Source organism: Cicer arietinum, chromosome 5 (assembly GCF_000331145.2).
Source record: "Cicer arietinum cultivar CDC Frontier isolate Library 1 chromosome 5, Cicar.CDCFrontier_v2.0, whole genome shotgun sequence".
NCBI classification, from domain to species: domain Eukaryota; kingdom Viridiplantae; phylum Streptophyta; class Magnoliopsida; order Fabales; family Fabaceae; genus Cicer; species Cicer arietinum.
The window spans coordinates 63,032,046-63,057,841 of record NC_021164.2 but is presented as its reverse complement, the minus strand read 5'-3'; the positions used below and the strand labels follow the sequence as shown (position 1 = coordinate 63,057,841).

General features: G+C 32.0%; 5 protein-coding genes across 9 annotated transcripts in view; 2 read left to right on the top strand and 3 right to left on the bottom strand.

The window, feature by feature from the left end:
• Window positions 1–69: 69 nt before the first annotated feature.
• Window positions 70–7,362, bottom strand: LOC101490296 (protein FAR1-RELATED SEQUENCE 3-like). 4 transcript variants are annotated; one of them, XR_003472954.2, is made up of 7 exons: window positions 7,063–7,361; window positions 3,877–6,203; window positions 3,708–3,797; window positions 3,338–3,487; window positions 1,435–1,551; window positions 1,014–1,334; window positions 70–412 (listed from the first exon to the last, which is right to left on the bottom strand). XR_003472954.2 is itself a non-coding variant. In XM_012716303.3 (6 exons), the coding sequence occupies exons 2-6, from the start codon at window positions 6,121–6,123 to the stop codon at window positions 368–370; spliced, it is 2,649 nt and encodes an 882-aa protein (XP_012571757.1). In that variant the 5' UTR covers window positions 6,124–6,203; window positions 7,024–7,361; the 3' UTR covers window positions 70–367. The 4 variants fall into 4 exon arrangements, 2 of the variants coding, with proteins under 2 accessions (XP_012571757.1, XP_004501994.1); XM_012716303.3 differs by lacking the exon at window positions 1,014–1,334 and having other exon boundaries at window positions 7,024–7,361; XM_004501937.4 differs by lacking the exon at window positions 1,014–1,334.
• Window positions 7,363–7,840: 478 nt separating this feature from the next.
• On the top strand, window positions 7,841–9,747 carry LOC101489963 (UPF0481 protein At3g47200-like). The gene has a single exon (XM_004501936.4). It carries the CDS (start codon window positions 8,165–8,167, stop codon window positions 9,515–9,517), a length of 1,353 nt encoding a protein of 450 aa, XP_004501993.1. The 5' UTR covers window positions 7,841–8,164; the 3' UTR covers window positions 9,518–9,747.
• A 1,449-nt stretch (window positions 9,748–11,196) lies between these two features.
• Window positions 11,197–17,186, top strand: LOC101489205 (uncharacterized). Of its 2 annotated transcripts, XM_004501934.4 has the most exons (13): window positions 11,197–11,421; window positions 11,739–11,889; window positions 11,989–12,066; window positions 12,199–12,314; window positions 12,924–12,977; window positions 14,544–14,631; window positions 14,778–14,870; window positions 15,000–15,040; window positions 15,339–15,392; window positions 15,490–15,653; window positions 15,742–15,811; window positions 16,184–16,225; window positions 16,836–17,186. In XM_004501934.4, exons 1-13 carry the CDS (start codon window positions 11,326–11,328, stop codon window positions 16,959–16,961), a joined length of 1,173 nt encoding a protein of 390 aa, XP_004501991.1. In that variant the 5' UTR covers window positions 11,197–11,325; the 3' UTR covers window positions 16,962–17,186. The 2 variants fall into 2 exon arrangements, with proteins under 2 accessions (XP_004501991.1, XP_004501992.1); XM_004501935.4 differs by lacking the exon at window positions 16,184–16,225 and having other exon boundaries at window positions 11,198–11,421.
• A 51-nt stretch (window positions 17,187–17,237) lies between these two features.
• On the bottom strand, window positions 17,238–18,922 carry LOC101509417 (salutaridine reductase-like). The gene is made up of 3 exons (XM_073368833.1): window positions 18,582–18,922; window positions 18,247–18,324; window positions 17,238–18,184 (listed from the first exon to the last, which is right to left on the bottom strand). Exons 1-3 carry the CDS (start codon window positions 18,753–18,755, stop codon window positions 17,963–17,965), a joined length of 474 nt encoding a protein of 157 aa, XP_073224934.1. The 5' UTR covers window positions 18,756–18,922; the 3' UTR covers window positions 17,238–17,962.
• A 4,130-nt stretch (window positions 18,923–23,052) lies between these two features.
• LOC101488881 (flowering time control protein FPA) overlaps window positions 23,053–25,796 on the bottom strand; it is a 10,134-nt gene continuing 7,390 nt past the window's right edge. The window contains exons 4-5 of the mRNA XM_004501932.4: window positions 25,775–25,796; window positions 23,053–24,503 (exon numbers count right to left, since the gene is read on the bottom strand). Coding sequence (XP_004501989.1) covers window positions 23,270–24,503; window positions 25,775–25,796 — 1,256 coding nt within the window. The 3' untranslated portion in view covers window positions 23,053–23,269. The remainder of the gene's footprint in view (window positions 24,504–25,774) is intronic.

The following is a 25,796-nucleotide window of genomic DNA, read 5'->3' as shown; positions in this document are numbered from 1 at the left end:
CCAAAGCAATAGCTATTTTTTTTTTGTTTAAGTGTACTTTCAAACAATTTGTGTTATCAAGATGTGCACTATCAAAAAATATTGAGTGTTTTTAAATAGCAAAAGTGGAGAAAACACACTATTTACCTTTCTTAGATCCAAATTCATAAACCCTATACATCATTTGTGGTTGTAAGGTGAATGGGTGGGTGTTGGACCAAAAAAGAGGATGAAGGGAGCAAATCTAAAATAAAGCTAGTGCCTGGGATATATAGTGTATATGTTAGAGAACAAACTTGGAAAAAGAAGCTAACCACACTAATTTCTATGTTTTTTTGTATTCAATGATCATTGCACGTCCATTAATAAGACAGCAAAATTTGATGCTTTACTTCCTATGCTTTTTCAACAGAGGTTCTGATTGCGCCTCGCCCTGCCAAATTTTAACATTTAAATGGATATCAATATCAACAAAGAAAATAATCCCCTGTAATGACACAAATTTTCGGTTAAATTAATGTAAATTGAACTCAAAGTGAATATATACCAAGTCGATCATCAAATACATTGCATATTTGTCACATACAATTATAGACATTGAAACCTTTTACCACAATTATTAAATCAGCATACTGAAAACTAACTTAAACCTGTTGTCATAAAGGTGGATGGTCAATACTATATTTTTAAGAAAGCATTGGCTTGTCCTAGTTTGCAGTCAAATTTCTTTCACGTGCACAAAATCTTTTCAACTAGGAGTGCAAAAAAACTTCAATGCAAACATAAGAGTCTATTTAACTTGTGAAAACATTTATGTTTTTATTTTCTAAAATATGTATTCATTTTAGCTAACTAATAAGAAGATGTGAGACTCATGAAGTGAGCTATTGTGATGAAGAGAAGATGAAATGCTAGTTAGGGATGATGCATTTCATTATTTCCACAAATGGTAGATGATTATTTACTTCAAAAGTGTCTCTTATCTTCCTGTAAGGTCGTAACTTCATCGGATCTAAAACATATTTGACTCTTACCATTTTGGTTCTCAAAATTGTAGAGGTCAGACAATTCAATCTCCAAATTTAGGAAACTACAAAGTAGTCCCTGAAATTGAAGGTCGCGAATCAATTCAGTCTCTCTTTCATCCAATAAAGACAAAAATGCTTAGTTAGCACGTCTAGGGAATGTTCAGTTGGAGCATGTATCCAAAAATTTGTTTAAGGCTTCCATTGATCTCTATTTGCAATCTAGATTCATCAAAATTGATTGACGGAGGAACTGAATTGATTGTCAGACTTCAATTTGAATAACTAAACTGCCATTTCGTAAATTTGGGAGTCCAAATTGCATGGCCCCTACAATTTCGAGGACCAAAATAGTGATTCACTCATTATAATGATTTTAATTTTATGACCCATGAATCCTGTAAAACAAGATAATGAACAAGAGACTTACAGCATGAGATAGTTGCTCACGGATATAGGCCATTGATCGTAGCATGGCACCCAATGTATCCCTGGACACCTGAAACTTTACTTCAGACTCACCGGACGTTGTATCCGCATCTTGAAGCTGAAATATTTACATGTTTAATCCAGCAATCAAAAAATAGATCAAAGTCAAGAGAAAGATAATCAAATAATAAGACAGAGGTATAATATGCTACAGAAAGAGATGTGATATAATTAGTGACAAGTTATCAACATTTGTTTTTATCGATATCTTTATTTCATTCTTTAAGGGAGGGAAGGAGCATTGGGGGTCAGTGAGAACTAATAAATAATGCTTGTGATTCCAAACTGTGAATGAGAACTGCAATGGTAAGATACAATATCAAACTGAACAACAACTTCACAAAAAAACTATATCATATATCTAAAAATATATGATTAAAGAAAAAGTGCAGTAACACAATATTTGGCTACCTGGAACTAAGACAAACCATGAATCATTAAATCAATTTTATTTCATAATTCATAAGTAAACTAAGTTCTTACATGATGCAGTAAATATAAAAAGGAAGAAAACACAACAAAGTTGATGGATTACGAAAGGGCACATCTCTTTAAGGAACGTCCCAGTGATTGGGAAAAAAAAATTGTTATCTGGTGCCTTCAATAAATTTCCATAAGAATCTGGGTAGTATTTGAAATGGAAATTCAAATTCAAGGGGCTTTATCAGGTCAACCGTCAAGGTTGGATACTTGGATCCATCACAAACCTACCTTAAAAAAATTGTAATTGTGGTTTCAAATTTCAGGGTCATAAGAATCATTCAAAATAGAAAGGATCAAATTACACCATTTAACGCAATACCATATCAATTCTGGTAGGATTCTAATTCACCCTCTGAAACATATATCATCATTACATATGTGCATCGGATCAAGTTGTATGATTTAAATTGAGAATCATATGATTTTGATAGCTTGACAGTAGAGATCCATTATTGAGCCATAACGTAAGTAAACATATTTGACTATTTCCACAAAGAATTATGCAACCAAGAGAAAAAAAGTAAGGCGGCCACATTGTATCAAGTTACTGCTCCACTTAGCCGACAATTTACTCAAAAAGCTTCAAAGTCAAAATGCCACGTCCCACTTGATCATAGGATACTAAAAACAATATGAGGATATTAGTATAAAAAAGATCATGCTTTGTGTCTAACAAGATATTAAAAGTTAGGGTTAAATTTCTTTTTAGTCCTTATAAAATACCCTCCTCAGTTTTGTCCCTACTAAAGTTTTCTATGAAGTTTAGTCCTCCACTTATTTCCCGTTGTTGAAAATAAAAAAAGAAATAGTTGGGAATAGCGGCATTTAATGCTTATTGAGTTTCTTATGTCTCGAACATATTTAACCCAAAAGTTTATTTGTCTTTATTAGGAAATAGCCATATTCTGTAAGGCTTGATGAAACCAAGAAGTTGAATAATTTTTTTTCTAACTAACGAATGAGAATATGCTTCTCGTAAGGATCTTTTAAATTGTTAATCCCATTGTCAAGGTGTGTTCCCATGTTAATCCCAACGACACCACCAGCCACTTATAATTTACAAGTTGGGTTCCCTCTTCATATATTGAAAATTTAGTGTATTATATTATCTTCTTTAGCAACAGAATCAATAGCAATTATCAGGGACTACTCATCATAAATATTCGAATTGTAAATGATAATCAACACAAGTACATCTTTCTCAACCTCTATATCAACTTATTATCAAGAACGTTGCTTCAGAGGAAATTTGACCACAGATGTTCAAAGATTGTGCTTTTCTAGTACTAGAACTGTTATGCACAAAAGTTTTTAAAAGTAAATATATTTGAATGACAGGTTTAGAAAATAAAATCACATACCTTGAGATTTATTACAGCAACCTTATTTGCTGGTCTTGAGAGCTGTTCACTGATGTAGGCCATAGACTTCAGCATTGGTTCCAAAGAAACTCTTGAGAGCTGAAACTTAACCTCAGATTCTTTTGATGGAGTCCGACTATAATCTTGCAACTGCAATATGGTACTTGGAGTATGTTAAAGGATTAAATTTCCTCACTGGTAACAATATGATATGAGAGGGCAAAAGAAAAGCACTTTTCCAACTGAAAGGCTACAGAAGATATGTATAAACAAGCAAATAAAGCACTAAAATCTGGACCAACTTTAAAGCTAAGCTAAATGAAGAATACAGAAATTTACTTTTCCTTAGTTGAGGATAATATGAGCATACCTTCAGATTGATTACAGCTACTTTATTCTGTGGACTTGAGTTTTTGTTCTCCATTACCCATGTCATTGATTTTAGGCATGGAAGAACCACCTACATGAAAGAAATCACGGATCAAATTAATTCCATTGAACAACAGAAACAGAAGCAAAAAGGTTCGTTTTCCAAGTACCATATTTCCAGATGGAACATCATCTCGATGAAGAGACACCGGGGCCATTCGTGGAAAATTTAGGTCAGCAACTGATTGAACTGGACCACCAGAATCATTAAGATTAAACCTCCTTGTTACTTCATCTTGTCGAGGCCACAAAAGAGGAGTTGTATCCAAAGTTGAATTGGTAGTTTTTTTGTCATTATAAGTAGTCCCACTGGCCTGATTATTAGGTGTAGCTTTGGCAACACTTCTTTTCATTGCAGCAACCTTCTTTCCACCATCTTTAAGACCAGTCATTGCAGCATTAAAAGTTTCAACAGTTACTGCCCCTTCCTCAGCATATCTGATGGCTTCCCTGCATAGATTGCTGTACCTCGATGTCAGAGACTCCTTTCCATGTAATTCAGCAGTACGTTCATCCAATCCGGCACTACTCTTTGCATTTCTTGTCCACCGTTTTAAGATGTAATGAGATGGTAATGTAAGTACATTTGTCATAGTGAAAACAGTTAAGATATGCCTGCAAAGAATGCCTGAATACTCAAACATTTGGCAACTACAGCTAGCTCTCAATTCAGCATGGTTAAATGCAACAATGTATGCCTTGTGGACATCCTCAAATTTCGCAACCTTGAATGTGCTATTTACCTCATCTCCTTCAATTATATTTGCAGTATAAACAAAAGTTTCGACTAGCTCTTCCTGAAACTTCAGAAATATTTTTTTTGTATAGAGGTTAGCAGCCTGTTTCTCCATTGGTGAAGGTGTCTTCAAATCTGGTGTTGTGCAAATTGTCTCAAAGTCTGCTTCTATTTCCTTTTCAATCCAGCTCTCTACAGCTCTTTCATACTGCCTAAAGAACAACGGCAATGTCATCAATGGGTTGACATAACCATAAAAAAAAGAACCACCAAATCCTTGATTAGGAGATATTGCAGCAAAAAATGAATCACGGAAATATGCTGGAACCCATTGAGCACGAGCATTATACAATGACTGAAGCCAGTCATTTCTTCTGAGTTCATATTTATCAAGGATAGAATTCCAAGATGACTCAAACTCCTCAATGGTTTCTGTCAGGTTGATAGAATTATAAAGTTCACCCTGAAAATTTGGATGCGCTAGACATACATGGGCCAACTTTTCCTGGCCTTCTCTCAAGACATGCCACATGTTAATACAGTGACGAGCTTGTGGGAAAACTTGTGAAGCTGCTGCCTGTATAGCTCTGTCTTGATCAGTAGTTATAGAGACAGGTTGTCGGGCATTCATTGCTGTGAGAAATGTCTTGAAGAGCCACAATAAAGAAGCCTCGGAATCGTCCAAAAGAAGTGCACAACCAAACAAAACCGTCTGACCATGATGGTTCACTCCAGTAAAAGGAGCAAATGGCACTTTGTACTGGTTAACTCTGTATGTGGTGTCTAGATGAACTGCATCACCAAAATGACTGTAAGCTGTCCTGGATCGGGCATCTGCCCAAAAGACATTAGACATATGATTGTCTTCATCGAGTTGTATAGCATAGAAGAAACCAGGATTCTCAGCCTGCATTTTCTTAAAATACTCCAGCAGATTATGAGCATCCTTCCCTAATGTTCTGTTTTGGAAAGGCGCCCTAGTAGTATAATTCATCAATGTGGCATTTTTAACAGGCTGACTTGGTTCCGCGACATTGGCAGCATGAATATTCAGCATCCCACAAGTATTCTGATTAGAAATGTGATTCCCATCCATAGATACATACAGGACACCACTTGGAACAAGTCCAACTCCTTGATAAGTTTCAGGCATAGTCCTTCCAACACTGGAAAAATGCTTACGTGGATGCAGGTTTTGTGTCTTGCTGGAATTCACCATTGAATGACTATGTTCCTTCACCAATTTGGTTACAACCCATTTATTTTGATCCTTTAGCTCAATCCTAATCATTGCATCACAACTGTCATTAAACCTTTTTTTTAAACCTTCCCTTCCACACACAAACTCCACATACATATTTGGCCCATCAGCTTTAGAGCGAGTACGTGAACCAACTTTAGAGCTGAAACCCATGTGTTTCGCGTACTCATCGTAGAAAGTCTTGGCAACATCTTCTGAATCAAATTCCATACCCAAATATGGCTCAGAAATCCCATCCTCAACATAAAATCCAAAGCTTTCAGCATTATTAATTTCACCATCACTAGGTTCTGTATCCCCATCATCTGCCCTAGCTTGATGATCACTCTCGTCTTCAACATTTATCACGTGAACATCCATTTGAGACAATTTATACTGCTATGTTATTGTGTGTCTGATTCATTGGTAAATGTACTGACCATGGATCGTATACTCTAACCCTATAAAATAGTAAGTAGGTGCCATCTAAGTTGCCTGAGCTCCAAGTAAATTCAAAATTGGAAAATGCAATACATAAAGTAAAAAAATGGTCCCTATAGACTGCTAAAAACTTCATTATATAAATGCCACGTTTAGACACTCTGTGGATGTGTTCAATCATTGTATCCTTTATATTATTAATTCTTAGTAATGAATAAATGAAATATAACAAAACAAAGAAAAATAACTTCTGAATTACCAAAAAAAAGAACTTGTTCAGATTACAAAAAAAAAAAAAACAAATTAAGCTTATACTATGAAACTACATTAAATTATTCTGTCTGACTATAGCCCAGTCTTCTGTGCGTTTAAATTGCAGTTTAAAACCAACAGGGAATCACACATTAAATTATTATCTCACTAACATGACTTTTTTTAAACCCTCTGGTTGCGAATGAAGCCTTAGTAATCCGGAGTTTGGCCGGGTGGTAAGTAAAACCTAGCCAAAAATCGTCTCAACTAGGATTCGGACTTAAGTTCTCCCGATCGATTCTTTCTTTAACTACCACTCGAGCCAAATCACTTGGTTTCACTAACATGACATGATCAAGTAAGTGTAAAATAAATGACAATCTATAAGTAACAGTAACTGCAAAAACTAGTAAAAAGGAAAGGAAAAAAATAATTCCAATAAAAAAATCTACAAAAATCAACAAAGTTCCTAATACATATAACTGTAGCTTACAATAACAAGAATGAAGCTTAACCCATAGGCAATTCATTGAAGAAACGTTTTTGCACAAATTAAATTAACATGAAAAATTAGGAACCCTAACTTACAGAAAAAAACGATAAGCTCGAGGAAAGCGATTAACTTACGAACGATGGAAAAACGCGCGTGAGCAGTAACGTTCGGAAATTGAAACGACGGTGTTTTGGAGGTGGTTGGGGTTTCTCGACCACCGGGAGTCGCAGGGGAGAGAGAGGAGGAGGAGGAAAGAGAAAGTGAGTGCGTGTCGCAGATTGAACGTGTCATAAGTACACACGCGTGATGTGTACCGTTAGATTCAGATCGAACGGCTACAGTTAGTTTAGACCAAACCAGTTTCCTTTTTACGAAAGTGGGATCTGCGATAAAGTTGTACGTTTGTGGTGCGATTTGCCAAGTGCATGACCAATGTTGTGTTGTGGCTACAACACTTGCATTGTGTTTTTCGTATTTTTTTTACTTACTTCTTTTTTTTATTACATTTTTATTTACTTTTTAATTAGATTAGATTGTAAATTTTTTAGTTTAACTGAGTTTTTAATTAGATTTTTGTAGTTTCATATTTTAGGTAGAATTTTAGTTTCATTTTTTTAACTTAATTCGTCTGAATTAATTTTTTTAGACAAATGACTTTATACATATATATGATTTTACTCTTCAAAGTGATAGTTTTAAAGTGACTAAATTAAAAATTCTAATTTTTCGTAATTAATTTATGCACTTTTTTAATAATATTATTAAATTAATATTATTTAAATTATTTCTATTAAAATATTTTTTATTATGTATTTATGATATTTATAATATGTCAACGTCTAAATTAGATAAATCAATAAAAGTAGTATTCGTTTTTTATTTATATATTTTCCTATGAAATGATCAAATAACACTGTTATTTTGAGAATTAGAGAAAGACTTGTTGGTTGACTTGAAGCATTAAACAAGTATACTTGAACTTCCTGACAAATTGTGAGGCTGAGTATGTTGTTTTGTTTATGATATTTCCAAATCCCCATTATTCTTACATTATTTATTAACAAAATCTTCATGCTTCAGGTTCTCTCTTTCCTTTCCTCCTTCTTTCTCTTCCTTTGTTGTTGCTCTTTTTTTTTCTGTAATATATTTCAAACCGTTTTTTTTCTAGGGTATCTTACTTTGCTATAATTGTAGTGTTGCATACTTTGTAGTTTTGTAATTTTAAAAAGTGTAGTAATGAAGGAAATGGAGTTACAACAAAATGGTTTTATTCAAAGGGAAAATGAAGAAAATAGAGATTTGATAATTCGCATGGAAACCATGCTACAAAGTATTGAACTTCCCTTAGTCTCAAATTGTTGTATATACAAAGTACCTCAAAAACTTCGGAAACTCAATGAACAAGCCTATACTCCAGCCATTGTTTCCATTGGTCCATTTCACTATGGTGACAAGAGGTTAGTCTCAATGGAAGATCTCAAATTGAAGTATCTCAAGAGTTTCCTTGAAAGAACTCAAAAGGGTTTAGGTGATTTAATAGGATACATCAAAAAATCAGAAGAAATCATTAGATGTTGTTACTCAGAAACAATTGAACAAACAGGCGATGATTTCGTAAAGATTATTTTAACCGATGCTTGTTTCATAATCGAGTATTTTATTCGATCGCTCGAGTGGCCTCAAGAAGATCCTTTATTGGCCAAACCATGGTTGAGGTGTGATGTGAAGCTTGATCTGATATTACTTGAAAATCAGCTTCCTTGGTTTGTTCTTGAAGACTTGTTCAACCTAACAGAACCTAGCAGCGAGGTTTCGTCTTTTTTCGATGTTGCTTTTCACTATTTTAGAGTCCATTTCTTGCATAGTATTTTACCTAATGAAGCAAATAATAGCAACTTCACTTTACACTATTTTCATAAACACTATCAACAATATATAATGAAGCCTGATCAAGTTAGCATGCAATTACATAATCTCACTGATCTTCTAAGGGTATTTTACTTACCACCTGATAGGTTACCAAAGAGGGGAAAACAAACAGTTAAGCATCTATATAGTGCAAGCCGGTTAGTTGAAGCAGGTGTTAAGCTTCATGTTGGTCAAGGTTACCAAAGTGTACTTGATTTACAATTTGCAAAAGGTGTTCTTACAATACCAAGATTTGAAGTTTGTCATTGGACTGAGACATTAATTAGGAATGTGATTGCATTTGAGCAATGCCATTATCCATTTCAGACTTACATAACTGATTACATAATACTATTGGATTTCTTGATTGATACTACTCAAGATGTTGATACACTTGTCGACGAGGGAATAATGACTAACACATTGGGTGATAGCAATGCTGTTGCTAAGATGATTAACAATCTTTGCCTTAATGTTGTTCAGGAGAATGTCAGCAGCAGTTATGTTTCGCTTTGCACAAAATTGAATCGCTTTTATGAGAATCCTTTTCATAAATATAAGGCGGTTTTCATGCATGACTACCTCAGTACTCCTTGGAAAATAACATCTTTTGCAGCTGCAATTCTACTGCTTTTGCTTACTCTAGTTCAAGCAATATGTTCTGTCATCTCATTGTTTTAGGTTGTGTTCTGGTATTCTTCATTCTTCAATACTGCTGTCATCTTCGGCTTTTGAGTTAATGTTCTTTGTTCGTTCTCTTGCTCTTAGATGCTTATGGAACTAAGACACTTGATCATTGGTCCATTTGTTTTAAATTTTGAGATGTCTCAAACTAGATCAGAATTTTGAGATGTCATCTAATGTATTTGTTGTTGTTAAATGCATAAATTCCAATTCTGCTCTTGTGACAATAGATACTGTAAGTCTCTTAAGCACTAGTATGAGAATGTGTTTGTTATCCACATTAGTAGGCACCATAATGTAAAGGCTCATAATTTGGTAGGAATGACAAAAAGTTTGGCACTAGAACTTGGATGGAGAATGCTCCTAATCATGCTACTCAATCTCTCTGAAAATAGATAGTTTTGTTAATAAATACTCCATCTATCTCACGTATAAGATAAAATGAATCAACAAAATTTAATGTATTTAGTCTAAATTTTGGATTAAATACATCGACTTTCATTGACCAAACTGTTTTTTATATTCAAGACTAGAAGGAATATGTGGTAAGTAGACATATATAACTAATAGAGCGATAGACCTACTATAGTGAGAAGCATCTTGAAATGATAAGTTCCTTTTGAAAGTGAACAAAAATATCATTAATAGAAACTTTAAATAACTCTTTACTTGGTAAGTTTTTTTTTAAAGAGTTTGAGAACTTAACTAACATAGGTTATTATTACATGTATGGACTCTTTGTACATCATCCACATTTGAATGGAGCAACCATACTTATTTTCTACATTATCTAATAACAGAGAAATGATTTGAACGTAGAGGATTCATACCCAAAAAGTCAACATAATATTATGGAAGTCTAAAACAAACTTTAAATTAAGGCTTTAATTAAAAAAAATGAAATAGTGACTTTTTAATACTAACAATTTAAATATTTTTTTTCTGCATGAAAAGTATTTTTATTTTTTGAGGCCTAAGTATACATGAAAATATATTTTTTTAGAAGCCTAAAGTCCTAGCTTTACTAATTTGACCCATAGGCCAGCCTTACATACTCAAAGATTTGTGGCATACAATTAGTGACATGCAACTCTCAAATCTAATTCCTCAACCCGGGAAGTTCTTTTCAAGAGTTTTAATTTTTAAGATTGTTATATTTTTAATTAATCATTTAAATATGTTTTTTTTTATTAAAATTTGTCTTTTAAATATCGTTAGTTGTAACAATATTAGTTTTCAAATAATATTCATCATCATAATATATCGAATTGATGATAAAAAATCCAATATAATAAATATTTTATAATTTTATTTTGAAAAAGAACAATGTAATTTGATTGAATGAAATATAGCCTACATGGATAATACATAAAAATTAATCTGTTATAGAAAACTTACCTACTTACCTTAATATCTAAGATAAATACTTTTTTTTTCAGCATATCTTACAAAGAAATTTATTAATTTATAACCACTAGATTAAAAAGTGATGTCTTATTATTCACTTTTTATACTCTCGCATTGATTTGAACTACAATAATCGAAAGAAATTTAAAAAAGAAATTTCGAGTTTAGATATAAAAAAAACTAATAAAAATATTAATTTTCTGTGAATAAAAAATATCGATTATTTTTATTGTGAAGAGTCAAATGCTATATGTAATGAAATGAAATCAAAATTTCTAACTTGAACACTCACACACACATTCCGCTTTACTGCTTACATTGTCACAAACACAAAGTGCTTCTTCCATTACAGAAAAGCCCTATAATTCAATTCCCAAATTTTATTTTTCTTTTACAAAATGAAGACTATTCCTCTCATTCTTATGGGTTGTGGAGGAGTTGGTTCTCAACTTCTCCAACACATTGTCTCATGCCGTTCTCTTCACTCTTCACAGGTAACTGTCACACCCCTTTACCTTCACATGTTCTCGATTTTCATTATTCTGTTTTATTTTCCCTTTTCTTCACTACCAATTTAGTATCAAAATCTTTGCTTTAGATTAAAAATGAAAACTTTATGATGCTTTCTGATGACCCATTTCTCTTCTAGACCTTTTTATGTTGTTATGGGGTTATTGTTTGGAGTTCATTTGCTAACCTTAAATTCATCTAGGTTTGATCACTGTAAAGTGTGATCATTTTATGACATTGATGGAAAATTTGTTCATAAAATTTGAAGTGTTTTTGTTTTGTTTGTTATTTTGCTTGACAGGGACTCTGCTTGAGAGTTGTGGGAGTTGGTGATAGTAAATCTCTGGTGGTTGTTGATGATTTGTTGAATAAGGGGTTTGATGATAGCTTCTTGTTAGAACTTTGTCGGCTCAAGCATGGTGGTGAATCGCTGTCAAAACTTGGTGATTTTGGTAGATATCTATCTATGCCAATATTCCTAACTTGACTTGGTGGTGATATGAATGTTTGTGTGGTTTCTTATATGCTTACTCTTTCATTGTCATTTTAAGGGCAATGCCAGGTATTTGTGCATCCGGAATCGGAAAAAAAGATTTTAGAGATTGCATCTCAACTTGGTACAAAGACAGGTGTGTTGAATTTTTATTATGCCGCGCACCACCTGCTTAATGTGATTGATTTCAAGCAAATCCTAATAAAGATAAAAATTTCATTGTATGCAATCACTTAGACAGACATTATGGCTGAATTTTTCATTGTAGGTTTGGCCTTTGTAGATAGCACTGCTAGCTCTGACACTATTGTGGTGCTAAAACAAGTGGTTGATTTGGGTTGTTGTGTTGTAATGGCAAATAAAAAGCCTCTTACATCTACAATGGTAAGATCATCAGAAGTGTTTGATAATAATTGTTGAAATAGGAGGGCAGGAAATACATAATTTTTGTCAAGTAGAAAAATCCTGTTTATGGTCATGCTCATTTTGATCTTAAAGATAAAAATCATGCAACATGATCCCTAAACTTTATAATATATGGAATTTTCTCTTTCCATTTGAATTTCTGTTAAACTATTTAACAGAAATCCTCATTCTGATATCATGTTTTTGAGGCTTTGACACTAAAATGCTCTAATGATATGACCCTCGTTGAAGTAGACTTTTCCAATCTCAAAGTTTGATACAAAAATGGTCACATGATCTGAATGTTGCTTTTTCTGTTAGCATTTGACAGAAAATAAAAAATAAAAAAAGGATGGAATGTGCATGTTAAAAAGTTTAGGGCATGTCTTGTTTCAAAGTTTTGAGACCAAAGTGCACACGGCCCTAAATTAAAGGGGGTTAATTCGACTTTTCCCTAAAAGAAAGTTTCACAATAATTATTCTATTCTATCAAATAAAAATAAGGTTTTATTTTCTTCCGCTTTACTTTGTTTCTTTATTCTATTGTTGCGCTTGCCTCATTTAAATAATTACTCTTACATGGAACAGGAAGATTTTGAAAAACTTATGGCATATCCACGTCGTATCCGTCACGAGTCAACTGTAAGTGATGTTAATTCTTGCCTCAACTAGATTACAGATGTATCTACATGTTATTGCGATGAGATGGGACTGTATAAAAATAGTTGTGAAAGTATGGGTTTTCAATAACGAGGAATACAAACTGCAAATTTGTTTCTAGAATGTTATTGATTAGTTATACTTCTGTCTTTAACTCTAATCTCAGAGTAACCAAATTAGAGCCTGTATAAGTTCTGGATGTGTTGTATGGATCTATAACTCAACTAAACTCTCCCATTAAAAGAACTTGGTATAATGTCATCTTCATCTAGAAATAAGGAGGGAAAGATATTGAATTTGAGGAGTGTATTTTACTCAATAATACTCATGCATATATGAAAACATGGGAAACCCGAAATCCAATTCAGAAGAAAAAGGATCCAATATATGAATTTTGATTTAATTTTGAAATGTATGAATGATATTATCATATTTTCTTTCTTTTAGGATTTTAGAAAATCATTTTACTTTTAGTATGTTCTTATGGAATAAAAATGTATGTTTCTGTAAATGTATGTTATGCATGTTCTCAGAGTCACTCTATACATGTTTGATTCTGCCGCCTGTTTGTCTCATCCGTTGTTTTTGAAATATGGAAGAAATTGTTTGCAATAGTGGCAATGAATATTTCGGATGAGAAATCCTGTAAAAAAATTCCGAGCTTTTCAGAAACTATTGATATTTGATACAAAATGTACATGTCTTCATCCTTAGCCCCTTACAATCCTATTAACAAAGTTGGAAAGCCACACCACAAAGCACATAAGTAACTTCTCTAAATTTTGAAATTTTCAATTTAGGAGCCTGGAACTGTGTTTTCCAATGGAAACTATGTCCTTAAAGTGGGATTTATGCATGCAGCAATATGTCTATTATGGTTACGTTAAAGTATAAAACACATGATTTAAAAATTTGTAAACTTCAGATGGAGGAATGTTTTCAATTTGCTATTCTCGTTGAATATTAGTTGTTACAGATTTTTTTTTTGTGGTTTAGATATGTTCAAGGAGACCCTTAGATTCCATAGTAAGGAGAGTAGATTAAATGGAGGGTAGCCCAATTGACGTAGGATAGCCAAAGAGAAGAAACTATTGAGACAGATGTAGAGGTCAATGGTTTGGTTAGAGATATGATCTATGATAGCACATGTGGCGTTGTTTAGAGATAAGGTCTAACGAAGTGTTTATAAGTGGTGGGTAGTCCTAACCCTACAAGTTGGTTTTGTGTGTAAGGCCCAACCCAAATTCTAAGAATTATATAATATACCGGTTTACTTTCTGACAATTTTTTCAATGATGTATTCATGCTTAAATCAACTCTCTCCTCGGAATCAGTTAATTGTACAATTGCTTGTTCAGTGATCAATTTCTCAAATTTGTCTTGATAGCAAATGGGCCATGTATATTTGTTAGGTTGTCAATTAATGGAAGTGAAATTCTAATAGGAAACTGTGCCTATCAAAAACTTATTTGACTTTATTTGAATATTGAAATATCAGTGATTGAGGAGCTATGAGTTATGACTGATCTGGTTGTGATGTTTTTAAAGGTAGGTGCTGGTCTTCCTGTGATAGCATCCCTGAATCGCATAATCTCTTCTGGTGATCCTGTTCATCGCATTATTGGAAGTCTGAGTGGTATAACATCTTTCATCATTGTATGATTTTATCTTCTTGATATTATTTTTTATGCCTGATCATCTATTCATGGTAATCTTCCACATAAATTTAAGGTATTGTTATTGTATGTTGATATTGGATTTTATGTTGCATACTTTTACTAGGAACATTGGGGTATGTAATGAGTGAGGTTGAAGATGGAAAGCCACTGAGTGAAGTTGTTAGAGCTGCTAAAAGTCTGGGGTACACTGAACCAGGTTATTGACTAATGACTGCTACTTTTGAAAATGTATTGAGTTTGCTTCATTTGCTAAATTTTATTGTTAGTTTATGATAACTTACCTTTAAGCACGATTGGATTATTTATGTGTACTATCTTGTTGCAGATCCACGTGACGATCTTAGTGGAATGGATGTTGCTAGAAAGGTCCATTAATATCTTTTTTTTCTCTGCAAAGTTTAGTTTTATAGCTGTTCCGCTTTATCGAAAAACTCACAAATCTGTTCCATTGGCTCAAGTTAGCAAAATTCTTGCACTGTTTGCGGCTAATGGGGCTTCAATTTCATTTCCAAAGTTGTGATATTGGAGTTTATCAACTTTTTAGTTGACGATTTCTTATCATGGGACTTTCTGCACTACTTTTGAATGAAGTTGAGTGTATTATATTATGAATTTAAAATGATCTAATACAAACTTTCTGCTTTTTGGGCCAATGTCAGAACAGGCTTTGATTCTTGCCCGAATACTTGGACATCGGATTAATATGGAAAACATTCAGGTGTGTTTGGCATTTTTCACATTCTACTTCTCTGTCCCACCTTTCCTATATTTAGCTTATTTTCCCCCTATGTTAATAATTTATATGCATTTCACAGATTGAGAGCTTGTATCCCAGAGAAATGGGGCCTGATGTAATGACTGTTGAAGACTTTTTGGGCCGTGGACTCTCGCTGCTGGACAAAGATATTCAAGAGAGAGTTGAGAAGGCAGCTTCAAATGGAAATGTTCTGCGATATGTCTGTGTCATTGAGGGCCCAAGGTATCTTCTTTTTCCTCCCTTTTGTATTTTGTGTTCAATCTAGCATTTGTGTCATACCTCAACACATATAGTTTTCTCCTTTTCCTAGGTGTGAAGTCGGTATTCAAGAGCTTCCGAAGAATTCTCCTTTAGGAAGATTAAGAGGAAGTGATAATGTGGTAAGCTTCTTTTATTTTCTCGCTTTTGGTTTGTGTATATTTAATTAGTAAGATACCTCTGTTCGCACGGGATATTTTTGTTTTTACACATGTTGTAAATAGACATAATCAATTTCTGATAATAGTGAGTTAGCTCAGAATTGGCTCATAATCAAAATACATCTAAAAGCTGTGTGAGAAAATTATTTTTTTATAACAGAGTTAGCTCAGAATTGTTGCTTGTATTTGATGACCAAATATGCTTCCCATTGCTGTCTTTGTGGTTAAAGCTGCAAAGTAGCAACATTTTGTATATATTACTTGTTAATGGATAACTCTGTGTCAAGCATCTTAATACTTGCTAACCATTTCCCTCTTGTTTTTCTTGCATAGATTTCTCCCCTTGTTGATAGCAGCCACAACATTCTATCCAGAGTACTATTTTGTTCTGCTTTCGTTCTATTTGACCCTCTTGGTCTTCTTCATATATCTGTGTATTTCATGTTTAATTGGCTGGAGCACTTTTGTTCAATTAGGACAACATATACATACAAAATCCTTTCAAAATTACAGCAGGATCTCACTTGTCTAATCAAATAACTGATTGAGCTTTGATGTCTAAAACTGAAAACTAAACTTCAAAATGATCTCTCAAGTGGTTCAAGAACTAGAAGAATAATTCTCATCATATGATAGAATGTTCTAATATGAAAAGACAGAGATAGTGAGAGTAGATATGTTCAAATGTGAAAAGAAAATTAATGAATGATAAAAACTGAAAAACAGTGAGAGGAGATGTTAAAAAGGACCGAGAGTGTCTTTTAGCGGCAAAGTAGTACGTCTTTGAGCACATGCCACGTGGCAAAAGTGGAGTGAAGTTTCTTAAATAGAAAGTAGGATAGAATAGATTAGGATTATTTTCCATTGTAGAGGCTTGACATGGCACAATATGCTTTCATTCTCAATTTATATGCTTTGCCATACAGTACAAGTTCGGATTTTCTGGAGCAATAATGAACATTTTGTATGTTGATGCAAATGACAGTTGGAAGTATACACCCGATGCTATAGTGACCTACCTCTGGTTATTCAAGGTGCTGGAGCTGGAAACGACACGACCGCAGCCGGTGTCCTTGCTGATATCGTGGATCTTCAGGATTTATTTCCTTGAGGGAAATGTTTTTGTTCTGTGAATTTAAAGAAAATAAAAGTTACAGCTGCTATGTATCTTGTCATGTAATCTGGTCGACGTGCTTTTAAATATTTGGTTAAAGTATATTATTGGTCCCCATTCATGATTTGTACTATCATTTTCAATGTTGTACAAAGGCATACATTTCACCAATTTTACAAATGTGTGCCCTTTATACACCTAAAATCATTGTAGTTTTTTTTATTTCTTTTGAGTAATGGAGCTTTCTATTTTTATGAGAAATTGAAAGGGTTTCTTCTCCAAGAGACATGTCTAAACGAGCCACACAACAACATTATCAAATTTGGAATCACAATTTTAATCCAGAATCTTGAGGAATATAGACATTAGTCTAGCTATTCATATATATTGTCATCACTTAACTCGATCTTAACAATGTAAGAATTCACACTGACTTGTGGTTAAACTTGTCTCATTATAATGCAGCATCACTCTTCAAAATGCTGCTAATTCAGTGCGATCAAAATAGCAACCTGTAGGTCCTTCATCTGGTAAAAGGGTCAGCATGACTGGACCTCTAGCACCCTCCTGTGCTATTATTGTGCCTTTATGCCAGTTTAGATCAGTGCTTAAAAAGCCAGGATGAACACAGTTTATGAGCATGTCAGGATTTTTCTTGGCAAGAACTCTCGTGTAGGCAGAGACTAGCCTTTGGGATGCTGTATGCTGGAAGCATCATGCACCACCCATTAGCTTCAAGATTATTTCCTTTGAATTCATACAGAAATTTCTTCACTATGTCATCTATTTTCTCTTCAGACAGTTCATCCACACACTCCCAAGTTCATTTCTTAGCCTCCCATTTGGAATCCTCTGCAATACCGTGATGTTTCATCAATTTTCATCATGTTGTATTTCTTAGGCATGTCAATGTGTTCTTTCTTTTCGCACTAATACAAAACATATTGAGCATATTATCTGTAAAAGATATTTACATTTAGCTTTGAAGATGATGTTTCTTATGCAGCTGAATTTCGGCTATATACCTTCAACTCACCCCTGAGGGAGGAGAGATTCACTATCCTTACCTTTGCAGATGATAACTGTAGCAGAGGAAGGAGAGCCATAGTAACTCTTTTTACACCATAGTAATTGGTATTTAAACATTCATCTGCCTTCATGTAAGTTTCTGTAATAACTCCTTGAAACAAGGTCTTGTCAACCTTACATGACAACTGCATCTACAAGTTATAAAAGGTGTCATGTTAGAAATTCTGGTAATTTAGTAGTATTTTGAGCTTACCCAAGTTGCAGGATCCACATTCATGGTCTGTAGACTCTCCTCGTCTACTTCTACACATGATGCTCCTGCATTATTAATCTGTGCAAAACTAGTTACTTCTGTTTACTGATACAAAACAATAGAGTTGTTTATATTATTTAGGAATTGACTCATTTTGAACCCAAAAACAGCAACAGAAAAAGAAAAAAAAAAGCTTATTACTTGTGCTTTTAAACACTGAGAGACAACAATCTCATGCTTTTAAAAATATATTTGTAGAATATTATTTGTTCAATCTTATGTTGACTTTAAAGATATACTGACAGACATAAACATAGGAGATACTATCTTGATACCTTTATGTCTGTATCGATTGACAGACATAACTGGTGGAGCTTTGTTATGGCATCCCTTCCCCCTGTCTCATTCCTTGCTGTTAAGACAACCACAATGCCTAAAGATGCAAGTGGCTGTACTATCTCCAGTCCAATGCCTTTGTCTGCACCTGTAACTACTGCATATCTACACATACCAACCAGATCATGTGTCAGAAACAACCTTGTAATGTAGTTTGAGTTTTACGTGTCTTGAGGATGATTTTCAATCAATGATATTAGTTCACTACCTTTGTGCCACATATGTTCCATTTGATTCCATATATGTAGCTGAGGATATGCAACAGACTCTTAAATTTTGTATAAGCTACAAAGTATTAAATGTTAAATTCAGTAAACTTAAATGTTAAGGAAAATATCAATAAGAGTTTCTCCATTTTGTATAGAAAGATAATGTCTCTGATTTAAACAATAAAGTTACTACTATCTCTATTATGTGTTCTAAATTATTGTTTAAGGTTTTCTTGCACATATTAATAAATAGAATAAATTGAGAGAATAAATATAATCATATCATAAAATTATTCATATTAATGTATCCAAAAAAAATTATTATTATTAACTATGGAATGTTAATTATTTTCATAAATACATCGTTGAATAGTGAAATCAAAAGTATGCACAACATTAATTTAAAAAAACAAAATTAATTAATTGTGTCTTGAAAGTATAAAACTGACAATTTCACATATAAAGATATCTTCATTTCGCAAAAGAAATTAAAATGTTCATTATTATAGTTTATTGGTATATAAATAATATAAAAACATATTCTAAAATATTGTGGTATTAATTAAATTTTTATACACCAAAACAAGGACAATAATAATAATAATAATAATAATAATAACAATAATAATAATAATAATAATAATAATAATAATTAAAAATATTAAAAAATTAAGAGGACCTCGACTGCGGTTTTGTATTTCAAGAATTAATACCTAGTTGAAAGCGAAATCAGAGTAAGAGCACTAAATATAATGAGATGCATATTGGAAGATGGATACATAAAGAAACAAATTGTTGACATGTAATTGTTTATCATTTAATTTAATTATTTAATTGTCAGGAATTATTCTTTTCTGACTAAAATATCTGCTATTATGTAAACCAATTGTTATGTGTATGAAATAAGAAGCATCGTCAAGTTTTTGTGATTTTGTTGACATGTTGTTGGCCTAGGTATGATTCATATTTAGTATATTTAGTAGGTTAAATAGTATTTGTGGTCCTTTAATTTAATTTCAGTTAATGTATTAATTCTTTATTTTTTTTCTTTCCGTATAGTCCTTTATTTTAATTTTAAGTGACAATTTGATCTTTTATGTTTTAAAATGTCAACAATGTTATCTTTTTTAAAAAAAAATTCAAAAAATTCATCAAAATTTTCAAACAAAACACATAAAATTAATTATATTTTTTAATGTAATACAGATTTCATCAAATTCATAACTCAAATCTTCAAATAAATTCATATTTTCATTCTTTATTTGATGTTGTTAGAAATGAAAATATGAGTTTATTTAAAAACTTAAGTTACGAATTTGTTGGAATCTGCGGTTATATTGAGGATGATAATTAATTTTATAGATTTTATTTAAAAAAAAATTGGATTTTTGAAAAAAAAAAAGATAATATTGTTGACATTTTAAAACATAAAAGATCAAATTATCACTTAAAATTAAAATAAATGACCAAATCAAAAAGGAAAAAAAAAAAGATAAAAGACTAAAATATTATCTGAAATTAACTTAAAAGACCTAGTGCTATTTAACCTATTTAGTATTAATGCAAATAACAATAACTGCATATGAAAACCTTTTAGATAACTTCCAATTTTATAGCTCATTCATTTGCATGGGCTTCATTCTTCTTTTTATTTTTCTCTGCGCTCTATACTAATATATAACTAGAATATAACCCACGCATTACACGGGATATATAAACTTTAATATATTAATAGTATTGTGAATAAAATTTTAAAATTTTAAAAATAATATAATATATATAGACTTTAACATATTAGCAATATTGTAAATAAGATTTTAAAATTTCAAAAATAATATCATTTATTCATTTTGTTTGTAGAGTATTTTTTTCAAGTGAGTTTATTTGAGTACTTATTATATATGAGTTGACAAATACACATTTGAGAATATGTAAAATATTTTGTAGAACGTAATTGCAACTAATTCATATATTTAGTATTAAAAATTCATAGTGATTATCATCCTACAAACAAAATTCATAAATTATATTTAGTGTTAAAAAATATTAAAAGTATTTTAATAAATATTAATATATATAATTATCTATCGCAAAATCAAATTAGTCATGCTCTTTTATTGTGTTGTCAAATCTAAATTTATTTTCAAAATATTTTTAGAAAAATATAAAAATGATTTTGTCATTTGATATTCATTTCATTCTAATTTTGTCAAAGATATGGCAAATCTAAATTCCATTTTTTTGAGTATGAAACTTCTATACAACATGACCTGAGAATTATCACAAGCAACTCATATGTACGGTTAAGTAGAAGTAAAATAGATATAGAAACTTCAAATTGGTAGTATTTTTAAAAAATTTAACAACATAAATCATCTCCATAAAAAAAATAACAAATAATTTTTGAATTTAAATATTAAAAATTATTCTTTTATCTATAAATAGTAAATAGTTTTCTCCCGAAGACACAATAATAACACTCATATAAAGCTGAATAGGACATTCTTCTTTGTCTTTTGAGTAGTCAATATATTTTCATATCGTAGATGAGATCAATTAAAACATATCAGAATGGTTGATTACTCCATTTTAGTTTTGTATGTAAAAAATTATATATTAATTGTACTTTAATTTGTAACTCATGACACATTAATAGTTATACATAATATTAGATACTAAATAATAATAATAATAATAATAATAATAATAATAATAATAAGAATTTTCCAACTATATTTACTTCTTTGAAAATAATTGGGTTGCAAGCCACTAATCGGAGAGATTATTTGAAGAAGTAGAATAATATATGTCAAAACAATTCTCTCTCGAAGACACAATAATAACACTCATATAAAGCTAAATATATATTATTGTTGATATTTATGTTCTATAAATTAGATTGATAAAATTGAATATATATTATTGATATAAAGCTAAATATATATTATTGTTGGATACTTCTTTTTTATAAATTGGATTGATAAAATTGAATAAATTATTGATATAACTACTATATCAATAATCATTTGACAATTGATACATAAAACTTCATATTGATTTTTTAAAATAATGTGAAAGATATTGGACAAACGTTATAAATAATAATGTGACTTTATGAAATAATGTAGAATTAATTTAGAAAATTTTGAGTAGACGTTATGAAATAATATTTAAATAGAAGATAGTATAAGACTGAATGATGTATAGAATTTGTGGGGAAAAAAACTAGAAATTAAATAGAGAAAACTCTCTATTAAGAGGTACATGTCAGCTTTTTGCTGAGATAGAAAATATTTATCTTGTGGAAAAAATATGAGGTGGTAGCGAAGTTTATTTTAAATATATATAATAGATGTTCACTATAAATATTAATTATAATCAGTATGTGGATCATTAAATTTGGGTTATATTAATTAATTAGTTTGTTTAATTCTAATACCTATCTGTGTCGTCGGATATGGAGGAGACATTATGTTTTTCTATATATAGAAATGAATGTGTCGTATATCAATATATATATATCTAAGTCGTTTCCGTCAAATAAATAAATAAAGTGTATATAATTAAAAAGAGTCGTACTAATATCAAATAATATAAATTAAAATAATCAAATAATAAAGTTCAAATATGATAGAAAATATTTGAAATCAATTTCTAAATATAATAATTATTGACTAAATTTTATTTACTTCCAATTGAATATTTAATTAAATTTATATCTTGTTTCCATTAAAATGTGTTTAAATAATTTTTTTTAATTAAAATACTTAATAACTGCCATTAAACATTACAACTTTATAAACCCTTCTTTTATAAATCCCTTTATTATAGCATTTATTACACTCACATCAATCAATCTTTTATAGATTATGGCAGTAAAACAAAAACCTTCTTATCGATTATGATTTAAGCTTTTACATAGCATAGCCAAAAAAAAAAAGCATAGAAATTCTATTCCATCTGTTATTTCATTATTATAAACACAAATTTTAAAACCGATCTTATGCGTTCTTCATTTTTAAATTGTATTCATTCTACCAAATTATATTAAAAAAAAAAAGTAATTGTTTTAATCTAATCTCTAATTTCACTAACTATAATAAGACATTTTTCAAAACCATTTTTAGGCGTTCCTCTATTTAAAGTTGTATTCATTCGACCAAACAAATGAATTGACAAACAATTCTGGAGCAAGAACTGATTGTGAAAAACCAAGAACTACATTGTGATGAAATCTCATTACTTAAAAAACCACTGGCATTATTCTTAAATCTGAACATTCCGATGACAACCATTTCGCCTCATTTTAAAGACATTAAATTAGGAAAAGAACAGAAATGAATCCCCCAAGCTGTTATACCGTGCAATTGATGTAGGGATCCAAATCTGAAAGCAACAGCTGATATCCTGGCAATTTCTCAATTCCCTTTTCCTTGCTGGATTTGCTGAAGAAGAGCAGCAGCCAGCTGTAGTGTTGCTTGTAAACGTTTCTGTGGATCTGCTTCTCCATCTTCCTGCAAGCTATTATCTGCCAGCTGCTGATTTCCATTAACCTCTCTTTGTTGTTCTATTTGACTCATCTGTGACATCTGAGGCACATTTGGCATCTGCTGTAGCTGCTTTTGCAACTGTAGAACGTGACTAAACTGAGTTGTTGAGAATTCAGAATTCGCCACTGCGTTGTTTTCTACAGCATACGATGGTCTGGATGATGTTTCAGACTCATTAAATCTGTTCTGCCTGGGATCACCCATTGTCGATGTGCTCAAAGAGCTTCCCGATTGCCTCTGCTGCTCAAGAAGAGATGCAGCTAGCTGTGCAAGCTGTTCTGGTTGCAGGGCTCCCACAGGGGTTGAAGGATCAAAATTTCTTATTTCTGAATATGATGACATGCTATTTCCACTCAATGGAATACCAGAAATTCCGCTGGAATGTTGATTTGAGATCACATTAAACATGGGCTGACGCTCCTCAATGATAGGTTCAACAGCACCACTCAATAGATGCGAAGGTAAAGTTCTATTAGGCATAAAGTTTTGCTGATTGTGAGAAGGCCAGTTTGGTCCAGATGTTTGCGGCTGGATGGAAGGATAGTCACGACTTCTTTCATCGTAGGACTCAGGCATGCTGGCCATAGAACGAGCTGAATCCGATACGAATGGAGCTGCTGCAAATTTGTTTCCCAGAAATGAAAGATTGCTAATTCCGGAATTACCCAATTCGGAACTAGATGGTTGAGTGTTTGTAGGTATGCGTAGTGATGGAAATGATGAATTTGGATACAACGTATTCTCATTATAGGAAGATGATAGGCTTTCATTTTTCATTTCTCTTTCAATGTGCATAGGACCCTGGTTTAAACCAGGATATTCCAACCTTAGAATAACACCAGATATGCTCAATTTACCAGGTACCTTTAACACTTTCTCTGAGAAAACTGATGGAGGTACAAGAAATAAGGTGGTCTTGTCATCCAGCTTGGAAACTGCAGCACGCTGCTTTTCCTCCAGATAATGCATAAACTCGTTGTAGAATTCCATGTCAGCATCACTTCCCGGAACAAAGAAAACAACCCAAACGCCAACTGCTTGGTAGTAGTGCTTTGAAAGCATGTCTAGACTAGTTCTTGCAGTGCAATCTAAGAATTCTGGTCTGAAATAAATGTTGACATTAAAACCCAACATAAAACAATTGATTAGAAAATGAAGTCAGTAAACTTTTGGCATTGTGCTATAATCGCATGGTTGTGATGTTAATTACTGCAGTGTGATGCCCGAGTTTTCAATCAGAATTTCTCCTTTACCACCACACCATTTATGGGACACTTGATCTTTTTGGCTACTGTGTGGTTATCGGCATATAGGCTTATTTACAAGAGTTTCATATTGGAGATCTATTAAAGGGGATTGGAGAGCTTCATTAGACAATGTATGTCATTGTCCTTCATTGGTTGTCGTGTGAGGATTTTATGTCTCCTTATTCTGCTCTTTGCTATCATCTAATGAATTCTTTTATCAATTGATCGTGTTTTAATTTGAACAAACAATGTGCTGCATATATGTATAATCATAAATACAAGATGTATGTTTATTTTGGTAACAGGGTTGCATAGATATGAAGTATAAAGAAGAGCTCTAAAGCCACACATGCCTGCTCAAAAAGGAAGGAGAAAAAACATCTTCATTTAACAGCCAACTAAGTTATTATATACTTCAATGACTAAATTAATTAGTTTTTACACATTTTCCACATCTCCTGCTAGAGATAGAGTATAAAGACCATCCAATCTTTCAATGTTTTGCATGTGAAAGTGATAGTTTTGTAAAAGCAGAAAATTAAACCAAAAAAGTCGTCAAACAAACCATTAGGGTTGAGGTGGTTTGGGAGAGACCCAAAAAAAGATGGTTACTTCAAAAAGATTAAACTACATGGCAGGTGAAGTTTAATTATAGATCACACATAAAAAACCTAAAAGTTAACTTGAAAGCTTGTGCTAATGACCAATGAGATGCTTTTCTACCATAAGACAAATTAGTTACATGCTATGGATAGTCATTAAAATAAATAAATAAACTTAATGCTATGGATAATTAAAATGTCTTGAAAATATCAGTATGTTGGTTTTCTGGTAATTAAAATGTATATTGGTTTTCTTGAAAATGTCTTAAATACCCCATTCGGAGGTCAGCGAGGTTTTAGAGATACAAGTATTATTCTGATTTTATAGAGCAATTTGCTTTTTCCATGTTTCTCCCCTAGCATCTCCAGGTTGTCTTTTCATCCTTTCAAAAGCCATTATATCTCTTGAGAGTTTTAGTAAAACAATACTAGTTTAGAAATAGAAAGAATTGAACTATTTCAAAGCTGATATAAGACATTCTAATCTAGAAAAATTGATTTTAAAAGGAAAATTTTATACTTACAATGCAATATCTAGGACTTTCC

What these genes read in the sequence shown, in the direction of transcription:
- LOC101489963 (XM_004501936.4), top strand. Translation starts at nt 8,165, where the DNA reads ATGAAGGAAATGGAGTTACAACAAAATGGTTTTATTCAAAGGGAAAAT.
- LOC101509417 (XM_073368833.1), bottom strand. Translation starts at nt 18,755, where the DNA reads ATGTGTAGATATGCAGTAGTTACAGGTGCAGACAAAGGCATTGGACTG. An exon ending in CAATCGATACAGACATAAAG is followed by an intron (nt 18,325 to 18,581) that starts GTATCAAGATAG and finishes AGTTTTGCACAG; the next exon opens with ATTAATAATGCAGGAGCATC. An exon ending in ATGTGGATCCTGCAACTTGG is followed by an intron (nt 18,185 to 18,246) that starts GTAAGCTCAAAA and finishes TATAACTTGTAG; the next exon opens with ATGCAGTTGTCATGTAAGGT.
- LOC101489205 (XM_004501934.4), top strand. Translation starts at nt 11,326, where the DNA reads ATGAAGACTATTCCTCTCATTCTTATGGGTTGTGGAGGAGTTGGTTCT. An exon ending in GTTCTCTTCACTCTTCACAG is followed by an intron (nt 11,422 to 11,738) that starts GTAACTGTCACA and finishes TTTGCTTGACAG; the next exon opens with GGACTCTGCTTGAGAGTTGT. An exon ending in GCCACAACATTCTATCCAGA is followed by an intron (nt 16,226 to 16,835) that starts GTACTATTTTGT and finishes TGCAAATGACAG; the next exon opens with TTGGAAGTATACACCCGATG.
- LOC101490296 (XM_012716303.3), bottom strand. Translation starts at nt 6,123, where the DNA reads ATGGATGTTCACGTGATAAATGTTGAAGACGAGAGTGATCATCAAGCT. An exon ending in TTGCTGTAATAAATCTCAAG is followed by an intron (nt 1,552 to 3,337) that starts GTATGTGATTTT and finishes TAAATATTTCAG; the next exon opens with CTTCAAGATGCGGATACAAC. An exon ending in GTGAGCAACTATCTCATGCT is followed by an intron (nt 413 to 1,434) that starts GTAAGTCTCTTG and finishes AAAATTTGGCAG; the next exon opens with GGCGAGGCGCAATCAGAACC.